Source organism: Beta vulgaris, chromosome 1, assembly GCF_026745355.1.
Source record: "Beta vulgaris subsp. vulgaris cultivar EL10 chromosome 1, EL10.2, whole genome shotgun sequence".
Lineage (NCBI taxonomy): Eukaryota > Viridiplantae > Streptophyta > Magnoliopsida > Caryophyllales > Amaranthaceae > Beta > Beta vulgaris.
This window is the reverse complement of record NC_079202.1, coordinates 31595109-31609615: the sequence shown is the minus strand read 5'-3', so window position 1 is coordinate 31609615 and position 14507 is coordinate 31595109. Positions and strand designations below refer to the sequence as shown.

At 37.2% G+C, this 14507-nt stretch overlaps 2 protein-coding genes across 2 annotated transcripts; both read left to right on the top strand.

Annotated features, from left to right (window-relative positions):
- Positions 1-4637: 4637 nt before the first annotated feature.
- Positions 4638-5429, top strand: LOC104898471 (NAC domain-containing protein 96-like). The gene has a single exon (XM_010685562.1). It carries the CDS (start codon positions 4638-4640, stop codon positions 5427-5429), a length of 792 nt encoding a protein of 263 aa, XP_010683864.1.
- A 449-nt stretch (positions 5430-5878) lies between these two features.
- On the top strand, positions 5879-7143 carry LOC104898483 (uncharacterized). Its single transcript, XM_010685571.1, has 2 exons — positions 5879-6636; positions 6693-7143. Exons 1-2 carry the CDS (start codon positions 5879-5881, stop codon positions 7141-7143), a joined length of 1209 nt encoding a protein of 402 aa, XP_010683873.1.
- The last annotated feature ends 7364 nt before the right edge of the window (positions 7144-14507 follow it).

The window sequence follows — 14507 nt, the reverse complement described above, 5'->3', positions numbered from 1 at the left end:
TCCAAATTAATGCTTAATTACATGCTTAATTCATTACAAATGGCTCCAAAGCAAAATGCTCGGCCACCAATTAAAATATTAAGAGCTACGACTAACCTGATTCCATCATGGATATGTAGGCAACCTCTTTCGAGGCACGACCATTGTAATTAAAAACATATTTTTTAAGGCTCGCCTAGGCCCATGAGAAAAGCGCGACCATCCATATCAAGAATTTCAAATGCTCATCCCTACCCTTGGAACATAGATTGGGATTCAAACCTGCATCATTAGCCTATCACATTGCGTGAGTCGATTCATTATGACTCCGACTTTTCTTATTATAATCAATTTCTTTTTCTTAACTACATTCTCGCTTCTAAGCCAACCTTAACATAACGTGTCAACACTCAGCGCTTTGACCGCGCCTCATCTTTCGAGTGTTCCTTTCTTTGGCCTTTCTCATCTTTTTCACCTTAGGAACCGTAAATGTAATCTTTAGTTGAAGCTTCCGCAAAGCGAGACGAGATATCTTGAAAATCAAGCAGTCAAGTTGGATCCGTCATCAACTCCATCTTACTAGGAGGCTTCATCACTTGTCCATCAAGAAAATAGTAGGCTTCCAGACCTATTGAAGGACTTCATTACAAGTCCATATATGTGGGTTTTAAACCCGCACAAATACAACATTGCACCTATTCACAGGCTCACTTAGGCCCTTCACATACAAACCTCGAAGCATATACAATTCAAGCGCTATAAAATCTCGTTGTAAAACGTATTCCAAATCGAACATATAATCCATTGGCTGCATTAAAGATCAGGATTTCATTACGATTCCATACAAAAGATTGTGGGCTCTAGACATATACAATATCATAATTGTTTTACGGGCTCCCTCAGGCTCGTAACAACTACAACACATTTCGAATAAAAATAACCTAAGTGGATCATTCTTAGGGTTTCCCATTTATCCTCTTTCAAACAGTTTTCTAAACGAAAATTTGAGCTCCTAATGGAACGATCACATCATATCATCCGCATTAGTGTCATATCTCAGCCATAATGTCACATCTTTGCATTTGCATTGCATCTCAGCATCGTCCAAACATTGTGTCAAGCATTGCATCCTTCGTACTTAGCCATAGGATTCTAACGCCAATCATCGAATCATACATACACATACACACATATGCACACACGATAGCACCTTTAACTCTAGAGTACTAGTGGTCACTCTTTATAGGTCAAGCCTGTCCTATCCATACACTAGCACCCACATCACGGGACACGTGTTTGTCCCCTATTTGTTTGTCTGTATATTTTTTTTGTGTTATTCATATTCTCAGCCACCTAATATTGAACGACTCTATACGAGTTATACTATGTCAAGGTCTGTGGACCATTACAATTTAAAAATGAAGACAAAGCCTAAATACATGGTGCATCCAACGCAATGACAATGTTAAGCCACACGCAGCAAACTGCGTCCAGCGCAATATGCAGCGCCAAGGGCAGGCTTCTCCTTCCTTTGCATAAGCCTCTACCAAACACTTGGGGGCTTCTTAGCCAAGTGGGGCCCACATTCTCAACTCCTTATGAATCCAAATGTTCATGACGACATCGCACGCAGCAAACTGCATCCAGTGGAGCATCCCACACCAAGCGCGAGACTGTGCATCTGGCGCACAATCTTGTACAACATGCTTGGGGGCTTTTTAATCACGTGGAGCCCACACGCTTAACTCAATGTGCATTGAAATGTTCGTCACGGCACTAAGCGCGAAAACTCAAAGAACTATCAAAATTACAATCTTGCCACTTTATACATTTTCAGCATACATTGCTCAAGCAACAACAAATACTCGTAAAAATCAATGACGAAACACAAACCGTTAGGTCTACGGACCACTTTAAGTCAACCGCATCAGTTGCCTTGGAACATGCCGAACACTCTGCATTAATTGCCTTGGAACAGGCCAAACACTCCGCATCAATTGCCTTTGAATAAGCCAAACACTATCAATTACCGTGGAACAGACAAAACACTCCGCACCAATTGTCTTGGAACAGGACAAACACTCCACATCAATTGCCTTGGAACAGGCCAAACATTCCACATCAATTGCCTTGGAACAGGCCAAACACTATGCACCAATTGCCTTAGAACAGGCCCAATACTCCCCACCAATTGCCTTGGAACAGGCCGAACACTCTGCATCAGTTGCCTTGCGACGGTATATAAGATACTTAAAATGGAAAAAAATGTATTAATTGATCATTTATTGCACCGGTTGATGCATAATTTTTTCATAATTCTTAATTTATTTCAATTTAAGTTAGTGTATTTACGTTTAATGTGCAACTCATAAAGTGCATATAGCATAACCAAAAAAATATGTTATTGGCTGTATCGGTTTATCTCCCTAGTAAAATACAAAATGTGATGTTATGTTTAGTAATATCATCACTTGATATAAACCTTTTAATGAGCCGAGCCCGAATAGTGTGAGACTTGAATTGAGCTCGAGTTTCGAAAACAAGGCTCGACTCAAGGTCAAGGCTCGTCGAGCCTAAAAAACAGAGCTCGGCTCGAGCTCGTGTCTTTGAATGTGAGGTTTGGCTCGAGCTCGTTTAAGGCGCTACTCAAAACTGACTTCGTTGGACTTAGAAAATCAGGCTTTGAAATTCTACAACCCAACTTAATATTGTCAACTCAAATCTTTTATTCATCAAAGATTTAGATGTTGAAGAGTCAGTCCCAACAACTAAGCTAGATCCAACATCTAAAACTATCGAAACATATGTTGGTACACCCATATTTATAGTGCTGAATTTCCAATACACTTGTTATTCCTTCGATGTGAGACATATGGAAGTTAAAAAGCAAAATCATCTAGCTACGAGCCTTGGCCTAGAGGATTTGTAAACTACTTCAGTTTCTAAAATATCCCCACCACCCATTCTGAGATAAACTTTTCAGCTACCTTAGTGGATCGTAATAATTTTATATTGCATAATAATTAGATAGTATTTAAGTTATATGTTAGAAGCTTATAAGATTTGCGCAGCCTATAAATTGTCAAATATTGTCAAAGTATAAATAACCTTTATCAAGAAAAGTTAGACATGTCAAACAATAAGTAAGGGAAAATAAGGGTGTTGTTTGTCTTCGAAATCGATGTGGGACACTTAATAATTTGCATAAATATTACGTAAGTAATAAGAAGTTTTCGAGCATGATCACGAGCTTTCGAGCGACCCATAGACGGCTTGGGCTTGGCTCGTTTATATATCAAGCCGAACCCGAACTCAAGTCGAGCCCATTTGAGCCGAACTTTGACCGAGCCGAACTCAAATAGTTCGCGAGCAGGCTTGGCTCATTCCCACCCCTAATCGTTGCCATGAATAGTGTGTGTGATTTCATGCTAAAATGATAGTAGAATTCAAGGCAGAACTTCAGGGAGGCATTGTTGCTTCTTATAAAATAATATCTCTTAAGTTGTTGCAAATAGATGATAATATATGATCCAATCAGTTACATTCTATATAAAAAAATTCTCTGCCATATTTTAAATTTATACCATGTACGCAAAGGCAAAGATAAATTAATGTCATTTTGAGTCTTGTTTTAAAGACTCCAAGTTTCAAATGTACAATTTTCTATCATTGTTCATTAGAAAAAAAAAAGAACAAAACTATGCATTTTCCGTTAAGAAGTACTCTCTTCAGTTCATTTTAATCTACACACTTACACTTTTCACGCATGTCAATACAAAACTTTAAGAACATATATCTTTAGTTTTGTATTTGTAAAAATTATAAAAAAAATACATGCATATTAATAAAATACATGTTATGATGAATCTAACAAGATCTGACATGACTATATTTTCATCGGCGTATAAATCACAAATGATGGTTAAAGTGAAATTTGTCAATAGTATAAAATATCAAAGTGTAACAATTAAAATGAAACAGAGGGAGTAGCAAATTAGTGTATACAAGATACATATGAACTGTTTATTGAACAAAAAAAATACAACCCTCCGACTGGGAAATAAAGCCTCGTGAAGTCTAATGTGTTACCATTCTTTGAGACAACTTCTTAATGAGACAATACTTGCCAATTCGGATGGAACAAGTACCTCCATTCAGGTATATGCAAGCTCTTCGACATTAAAAATAAGTTATTTTTTTAGAATATTTTTTTGTAAATAAGATCGATCACGTACCTTGTTTATTTAGGAGTCCGAATTCTCTAGAGTTATACGAGAACTCTACGAGGATGGTTGAGATTAAGCTAACTCTATAAGTAGAATTCTCTTACAACATTCAGACTTACTATTTAGACAAAATTATGGAATCATCACGATAATATATATCTTCTTAACATATCTTATCCAATTGGCCATTACGCCCAAGTTAGAGTATTCCTATTCCGATTTGTTGTTGGATTAATTTTGTTGCACTATATAAAGCACCAGCTACACCTTAAACATTTTATTAGCTTATTGTCCAAAAGTTTTTGACTCTCTAATCTCTCTCTTTCATCTAGCATCACCGCCTACACACAACCTCAAGAACCACCATTAACACCACCACCAAGACTACCACCACTAGTCTAACCACGACCGCATCGCGCCGACAACGTAATGATGAACACTTTTACTGTTCCGGCCGGCTTCAAGTTCCAACCCACAAGTCAAGTAATTCTTATCAAATATCTTAAACCTATAGTTTTTGGTGATTTAGAAAATCTACCTCCAAGCAATAATATAAGTGAAGCTGATATCTATAGTTGTCATCCATCTGAGTTATTTCAAGACTTGCAACACAACGATGACGAATATAAAATCGAACGTTACTTTTATACTACATTGAAGAAAGTTAGTGACAAAGATAGTAAGAATGGAAGAAACTACGTAAGAAATATTGAAAAAATTGGAAAGTGGCATAGTGAGTATCCCAAGACAATTCTTGATGATCATGGTGAAGTTATAGGGTATGATAAATATTTCAGGTTTGTATCAGAAACGAAAGATGATAATAAGACGGAGGAATGGAATATGCATGAGTGTTCTTTAAAACAAGAGCTTATACCGGAGTGTATTGATGAAAAGAAGAAGAATTTAGTGGTATGTAAGATTGCCAAGATAGTGAAGGCTAATCGCATAGTCAAAAACAAAAATAGAGTGATGATTCGTTTAAGATGTGTACAAGCACAACCTCGTTCTTGTCATGGTAGTAGTAGTAATAATAATAACGTGATTATCATAGCGAATTATGCAAAACAAGAGGAAGAACAACAACAACCAAGTGATCAGATTATTGTTAATAACTCGGAAGATAGTAGTATTGTTGGTAGCAATGTCGTCAATGGTAGTGACATGACGGATTATGTCATTGTTACTGGTGAACAAGAGGAACAACCATCATGGTTATTGTGACACTATGGTATTACATGGACAAGGCCCAGTCCACATAGTGTCTAAGGCAGAAGGTGCTCTACCACTACCTCTGCATCTCTGCACAATGATCAGTTGATAGTAAATCATTATAGGTGTTTGTACCATATGATTACTGTGGTCCCGTTTATTTTGTTTGCTTATGTAATTAAGTGTCACTCTGTGAATGGCTGCATTTCTCAGCTAGGTTTATGTTTTATTGCCTATAAAAGACATGAGTCTTAGGTTGTAATGGGACACAAGAAATGAATGAAAAGATATGATCATTTAGTGCAAACATTGAGAGAATAGTAGCTATAGCTATGTCTTCATGGTATCAGAGCTAGGGTTACGAAACATTATTTGCATTATTTCTTGGAGAATCAGTATAACAATACAAACCACAAAAATACCATCTTTCAATAAAAATAGCTAGAAAGAAGAAAAAGGAAATGACCACCATAGAGGTGACCAGTCCTCTATATTTACATCCCTCTGATGGAACGAACTTCATTATTGCTGAGAAGTTACAAGGATCTGCAAACTACAGACCTTGGAGAAGATCAATGGAAATTGCTCTAGCAGCAAAGAGAAAGCTTGGGTTTGTTACAGGGGTTGTAAAGAGAGAATCCAGGGACACAGTTAAGGCTGAGGCATGGGATACTTGTAACAACATGATAATATCATGGATTCTAAATTCTGTATCATACTCCATTAAGAAGTCTGTCATGTTTGTAAGTGATGCTGGACAGATATGGAGACAACTTGAGCAAAGATTTACTCTAACAAATGGCTCAAGAAAGTACAAACTCAATAAGGATTTGTATGAAGCAAGGCAACAAGGAAAAGCTGTGAGTGAGTATTATACCACAACGAGGTGCTACTGGAAAGAACTTGAGTCACTGAACTCACTTCCACCAATCACTTCTGTCACAGCAGAAGTAACTGCATTTGTGGAAGCTCTCACTATGCAGAAGGAAGAACATAAGCTATTTTTGTTCCCAAATGGCCTAGATGAGGCATATGGAACTCAGAGGAGTAAAATACTCATGATGACACCTCTCCCATCAGTAGAGACAACTTGTAGCTACCTTGAACAAGAGGAAGCTCGGAGAGAGATCTTGTGTAAAGTAAAAGAAGAAAGGGAGACTCTTGCTATGTACATTAAAGGAACACCTACTGGTGAACAAACTGGAAATCAATGCAGTGTGTATGGAAAAAATGGACACACAAGAGAGAAATGCTGGTTTGTTATAGGATTTCCAGGTGGAAAGGGAAGAATCAGTTCACATCTCAGTATAAAGGAAAAGGGAGAGGAAGTTCCTCTGACCAGAAGTGGAACAAAGGAAAGCAAAGTGGAACAAGGGTTGCTGCCAATGTTCAAGGGCAACAGAGTGGTGACAACAACTCTGCTGCAAGTGGTGAAGCCACTATCACAGCCCAACAACTGGAGCAACTCCTCAGGCATCTTCCAACACCATCTAAAGGTGGAGAAATAGATGATGAAATGGATGTGAGTTACTCAGGTATGGTGTACTGTCATTTTGTTGATACTATGAAAACAAATGATGACTGGATCTTGGATTCAGGAGCATCTGATCATATGACAGGAAAAATTAACATTTTGAGTAATGTGTCTGTATGTAAGGGAAATCCCTTGATCAACTTGCCTACGGGAGAAGCCTCAAAAATCTCCAATCTAGGTGATGTTACTTAAGAACAATAGAAAACTGAAAAATGTCTTGTATATCCCTAGACCTGGCAATCGGACCAATCGGATCGGATTCGGACCGGACCAATTCAGATCGGACCGTTTTCGGATCAAGTTACATTCGGACTGGGATCGGACCGGATCGGACCGTTTCGGATTGGGTCATCGTTCGGACTATTATTTCGGATCGGAATAGGACCGGACCAATTCAAATCGGACCGTTTTCGGATCAAGTTACATTCGGACCGGGATCGGATCGTTTCGGATTGGGTCATCGTTCGGACTATTATTTCGGATCGGAACCGGACTATGGTGGAATGAATGGAATACTTATGTCAATGATATTTTTTTTATATAAAAAAAGGGTAAGTTTCGGGTATTTCAGATCAAAGCCTGATCGAAACCAATAATTTCGGATCGGTTTACCTTCGGGTCGAATCAGTTTTAGATCGGGTTGGATCGGTTTCGGATCGGGTAAGATTATATCGGATCATTCGGATTTCGGATGAGTTTTGGATCATGATTAATTCGGATCGGGATTCGGATCGGATCGGGGCCGTTTCGGATTCGGATCAAGGTTCGGACCGTCTCGTTCGGACCCAGATCGGACCACGGATCGGATATTTCGGACCGGATTTTCGGATCAGGACTAACTTTGCTAGGTCTATATATCCCTTCATTTAAGTATAATTTATATTCTATTAATAAATTGTCCCAAGATATGGATTGTAAAACTGTGTTCTGTGACAAATATTGCATTATACAAGATAAGAAAAGTGGTGAAGTGAAAGGAATAGGCAAGGAGGAGTATGGCTTGTATTATCTTCTAAATGAGACAGTTGAAAGTAGTCTGAGTAAGCTTAAACATCATGCCTTTAAACTGAGTAGTAGTCAAGGAAGGAAGATTGCTTGTAAGGTTGATGTTCAGAATGAGGTTCCTAGTGTGATAAAAGGTGTTCAGAAAATGAGTAAGGAAACCTTATGGCACCACAGACTTGGTCATGCTCCTATGAAAAAATTGGCCATGATCAAGGATATTAAGGTGAAGGGTGAGTGTCAAGATGTTTGCCTATCATGTCCTCTTGCAAAGTTTACAAAACTTCCATACACTAAGAGTGAATCAAGGGCAAAGTACCCATTTGACTTGATTCATATTGACACCTGGGGTCCATACAAGGTAAACTATAAAGGGAAATATAGATATTTCCTGACTCTTATTGATGATAACACAAGGGTCACCTCGGTTCACCTACTTCAATATAAATCTGAAGCCTTTGAAGCAATACTGAAGTTTGTGAACATGGCTGAAACACAGTATGAAAGGAAGGTGAAAATCATCAGATCAGACAATGCTCTGGAATTTGAAGATAAAAAGTGTAAGCCACTGTTTGATAAGATGGGTATCATTCATCAAACATCTTGTGTGGAAAGACCACAACAAAATGGTCGAGCTGAAAGAAAACATAGGAATATTCTGGAGATGGCCAGGGCTTTAAGGTTCCATGCAGGTTTGTCTTTGCAGTTTTGGCGTGATTGTGTGATGACTGCAACTCACATCACCAATAGGCTTTCTAGTCCTATTCTTGAGGGCAAGAGCCCATATGAAGCTCTACATAACAAGACACCAGACTACAAGCAACTTAAGTCCTTTGGATGTCTTGCATTTGCTTATAATCCAGAAAGAAGGCAGGATAAGTTTCAAGCAAGAGGTGTTCCATGTGTGTTCCTAGGGTACTCTATGACTCAGAAGGGGTACAAGCTACATAATTTGTTAACTGGGGTATCTTTTGTATCAAGGGATGTAAAATTTTATGAAGCAATATATCCGTATCATGTCATTCACTCAGTTGAAACATCTTCCAGAGATGTTAGTGAGCCCAATCAGCAACACACCTCACTTCAGTGGGAAGAAGATAATGAGCCTAGTGGATAAGGAGAGTATGCAGCAGAACATGCAACAGAGGATCCTGCAACAGGAGAGGCTTCACCTGTGATCACATCTCCAAGAAGATCAAGTAGAGTCACCAAGCCACCTACTTGGCACTCAGATTATTAGGTGGCAGCTGGGTGTGTTCAGAAGGTGAGTCAAGCTCAGGTTAATTCAAGATTCACTTGTCTTATGAGCAGTGTGACTGATGGTTGTGACCCAAAAAGCTTTAAAGAAGCTGCTCAACATGGTGAATGGCTACAAGCTATGAATGAGGAATTAGAGGCACTGGAGGAAAACAATACATGGGAGATAATGGATCTACCACCTGGTAAACATGCAATAGGATGCAAATGGTTATACACAACCAAGTTTGATCCTCAGAGAAAGAGCAAAAGATACAAGTCTAGGCTTGTAATTCATGGGAACAGGCAACAATATGGGGTTGACTACTATGAAACTTTTGCACCTGTGGCAAAGTTGACAACTGTGAGATCTCTACTTGCAGTAGCATCTATTCAAGGCTAGTATGCTCACCAGATGGATGTAAAAAAAGCTTTCCTACATGGAAAGCTTGAAGAAGATGTCTACATGAAACTACCACCTAGGTATGAAGGGAAAGGCTTTAGATTTGATGTTCAGACTCAGGGGGAGCAACCTCAGTATAAGCATGAACCAACCAAGGTGTGAAAGCTCTTGAAGTCCTTATATGGACTCAAGCAAGCACCTAGGCAATGGTTTGCAAAACTAAGCTAAGTTTTGAAAGAAAATGGCTTCAGTCAATCAAAGAGTGATTACTCACTATTTACTAAAGCTACTGAGGGGAGTTTCACAACTATTCTGGCCTATGTTGATGACCTCATATTGACTGGAAATAGCATGGCAGCAATTCTTGCAGCTAAACAAGTACTAAGCAAAGAGTTCAAGATGAAAGACATGGGTGAACTCAGCTATTTCTTAGGGATAGAGGTGGATAGAAGTGCTGATGGATTCTTTTTGTCTCAAAAGAAGTATGTGACTGATCTCTTAAAGTAATATGATATGCTCAAATGCAGACCTTTGAAGCTGCCTATGGATACACATGTTAAGCTTCTCAACACTTCAGGAACACCTCTGCCTCACCCTGAGCCATATCAAAGGCTAGTTGGAAAGTTAATTTACTTAACTATCACTAGACCTGACATTACTTACACAGTTCATGTGCTAAGTCAGTTTATGCAAAGTCCTACCTCTGTTCATTTTCAGGCAGCCAAGAGAGTTCTAAGGTACTTGGCAGGGTCCCCTACTCAAGGCATTCTTCTAGCTACTCAAACAGCTGCTAGACTTCAGGCTTATTGTGACAGTGACTGGGCAGGATGCCCTAATACAAGGAGGTCTACTACTGGGTTTTGTATCATGTTAGGGAAGTCTCCAATTGCATGGAAGTCCAAAAAGCAATCTGTGGTAGCTAGGTCCACTACTGAAGCTAAGTATAGATCTATGGCCATGACAGTGTGTGAAGTGATGTGGGTCAAACAATTGCTTAAAGAACTGGGCCTGAACAACCTCAGCTCCACACCTATTTTTTGTGACAACCAAGCTGCTCTAGCTATTACAGCTAATCCTGTGCACCATGATAGAACTAAACATGTTGAAATTGACTGTCATTTTATTAGAGACAAGGCTGAAGAAGGTGTTATCACTCCTGCCTTCTACCTCTCAGCAACTTGCAGATGTCCTTACTAAAATTCTCTCTACTGAGCAGCACAGGCACTTATTGTCCAAGATGGGAGTTCATTCTCCTCATTCACTCACCTCTTGAGGGGGAGTATTGTGACACTATGGTATTACATGGACAAGGCCCAGTCCACATAGTGTCTAAGGCAGAAGGGTGCTCTACCACTACCTCTGCATCTCTGCACAATGATCAGTTGACAGTAAATCATTATAGGTGTTTGTACCATATGATTACTGTGGTCCCGTTTATTTTGTTTGCTTATGTAATTAAGTATCACTCTGTGAATGGCTGCGTTTCTCAGCTAGGTTTATGTTTTATTGCCTATAAAAGACATGAGTCTTAGGTTGTAATGGGACACAAGAAAATGAATGAAAAGATCTGATCATTTAGTGCAAACATTAAGAGAATAGTAGCTATAGCTATGTCTTCAATGGTCTTCGTGGATGAGCCAACAAGGAAGTGATGAGATTATTCTTAACAACTCGGAAGATAGTACTATCTTTGGTAGCAATGTCAATGGTAGTGACATGAATATGATGACAGATTATGTCTTTACTGATCACCAAGTGGAAGAACCATCGTGGAATGAGCAACAATCAAGTGATCAGATTGTTGTTAATAACTCCGAAGATAGTACTATTGTTGGTAGCAATGTCAATGGTAGTTACATGAATATGATGGCGGATTATGTCATTGTTACTGGTGAACAAGAGGAACAACCATCATGGTCTTCGTGGATGAGCCAACAAGGAAGTGATGAGATTATTCTTAACAACTCAAAAGATAGTACTATCTTTGGTAGCAATGTCAATGGTATTGACATGAATATGATGACAGATTATGTCTTTACTGATCACCAAGTGGAAGAACCATCGTGGAATGAAGAACAATCATGTGATCAGATTATTGTTAATAACACGGATGACAGTACTATCTTTGGTAGCAATGTCAATGGTAGTTACATGAATATGATGATGGATTATGTCGTTGCTAATGAACAAGATGAAGACCATCATGGAAGAACCAACAATCAATTGATCATATTATTCTTAACAACTCGAAAGATAGTACTATTTTTGGTTGCAATGATGTCAATGGTAGTAACGTGAATATGATGACGGATTATGTTGTTATTCCTGAACAAGAGGAAGAACTATCATGGAAGAAACAACAAACAAGTGATCAGATTATTGTTAATAACACGGATGATAGTACTCTTTTTGGTAGCAATGTGAATGGTTGTAACTTGAATATGATGACGGATTATTATGTTGTTATAGCTGAACAAGATGAAGAACTATCATGGAAGAACCAACAACAAAGTGATCAGATTATTCTTAACAACTTGGAAGATGTCAATTATAGTAACGTGAGTATAGACCAAATATTTGATTATGAAGTTCAATGCCGTAAAGTACGTAAAGAAGACGAGTTATTTGTACATTCATTATTGATGACTGAGGAAGAGCATGATGATTTGATCAGAGAATACGAACAAAATCAGCACGCAGGAGGATTCGACATTCAATAACAAAGCAGCTTAAGAGTGTAAAACAAATATGTAGAATGAAATTTGGTAGTGATTTTTTTTTAGGGGAATTTTGGTAGTGATATTGGATGGAACATATAATATCATTTTGTAGTTTCTTAATTATTTTGATAGTTTCATGTAATTCTTTTTATTTAGCACGTTAGGTTTTTCATGTTTTTTGTTTGATTCAAAATCTTTAAGAAGAAATAACATTGTGTATGTATTTGTGTTATGTTTTGTGCCTAGATATCTTTTCAAGTAAGCAACTTTATATATGACTTTGATAGCCATAAATCTTATATTCCCTCCATTTCGTTTTAAATGCAACAAATGAATATTTTATATCTCACAAATAATACCTCTTTGTTGTATTTAAAACGAAACGGAGGAAGTATGTTGTTTAGCTGGTTTGAAAAATTATGCAACTGTTAGTTGTATTGATATATAAACAAAATTCATTCTATTGCAAAAAGAGATATTGAAAAAGTAGATAGATTATTAGCATTTTTAAAGCAGAAATATATATAAATAAATAAATAAAAGGGATGTGAAGAAACTGATTAAATAACATTTTTAAAGGTGCAATTATGCAAGCTTAATATATATATATATATATATATATATATATATATATATATATATATATATATATATTATAGAGTATAATGTACAAAAATAGAGCACCCATAAGAAGTGGTATCTTGTTTGATGTATGTACATAATGAGAGAATAATGATAGTGATATCAAAATGTATGATTGGTTTAATTAGCAGTAATTATTTTTGAGTCAAGTGCAATTTCCCCATGAATTAGCCTGATGCACCATTACATATAATTAAATATGATGAAACATACTCTTAGCTTTAAACTCTCCCCCAATCTTTCTCAACTCTTTGTAGCTTTACGTTGGCCTCATTTTTCTTCATCCACCATGATTTCTGTATAAGTTGGTACACGTTGGCAATAGTAACTTCAAACTATTAGTTTGAATAAGTTATAAGCTAGAAAAATCACTCATATATACCGCCATTCTCTCAACTTCATGTTTCTATAGTTACTCCTACGTATATCAATAGTATGAGAATATGAGTAACTCTTATAGCTTATAAGTTGGTATTTTATCTCGTTACTTGAAATTGTTTGGAACTTATTTTTATAACTTATTCAAACTAATATGAACTTACTCATTTGGAGCCTTACAATAATCAAGAAAATGTTACTAAGTGTATGTGCTAAAAAGTATTTAGTATTCGGTAAACCCTATTAAAAATAATCACAAAAATCTAAACATTTATCTGTCCATTCATAAGGTAGATCGGCAGCTACTCCTCCAATACAAAAATAATTACGCATCATTCTCATACCAGTAGCAGCTTCGAATAAATCATATATCAATTCTCTTTCTTTGAAAATATAGAAGAAACAGGTTTGCGCGCCAATATCCGCCATAAAAGGGCCAAGCCATAACGAATGAGAAGCTATACGACTTAATTCCAACATAATCACTCGGATATAGCTAGCTTCTTTAGGTACTTGAATATTTCCCAACTATTCCGATCCTTTTACAGTGATTGCTTCTGTTGCATGACAATTGATACACCTAAGTTGGTATTTTGCTCTCCTTTCAAACAAGCTAATTATTGGTTGTCAGTTTATCCCCCTAATAAAGTACAAATATAATGAGTGGTATGTATATACGAGTGCAGTCTTCACTGCTGCATGGTGGAAATGGAATGTAATTTTCATGGTGATGGAAAGGTGGTCAATTGATAGTGTTTCATGCTTAAATGATAGTAGAATTCAAGGCATAGCTAAAGGGAAGCGTTGTTGCTTCTTATACAACAATAGGATTGCCTCTTCTAGTTGTTGCAAGTAGATTATAAAACAATCGTTTACATTCTATAAAAAAATTCTGAGCCATATTTTTTAAGTTTATATCATATGTGTCTAAGGCAGAATTCGTCTGTCGTTTTAGTGACTTTAACTTTCAAAGCTATGCAGTATTACTTCAAGCTATGGATATAGAACTATGGAAGTAGCAAACTAGTACATATACCACCTCGATTTTTAGTTGCAACATTTGACTATTTTAATGCACTCACCCAAAAATCAATTGTTGCAACTAAAAAAACAGAAAAAATATAGAAAAGTAAAAAAAAAGAGAGGAAAAATAAAGATGTAGCTTAAAAAAGAAT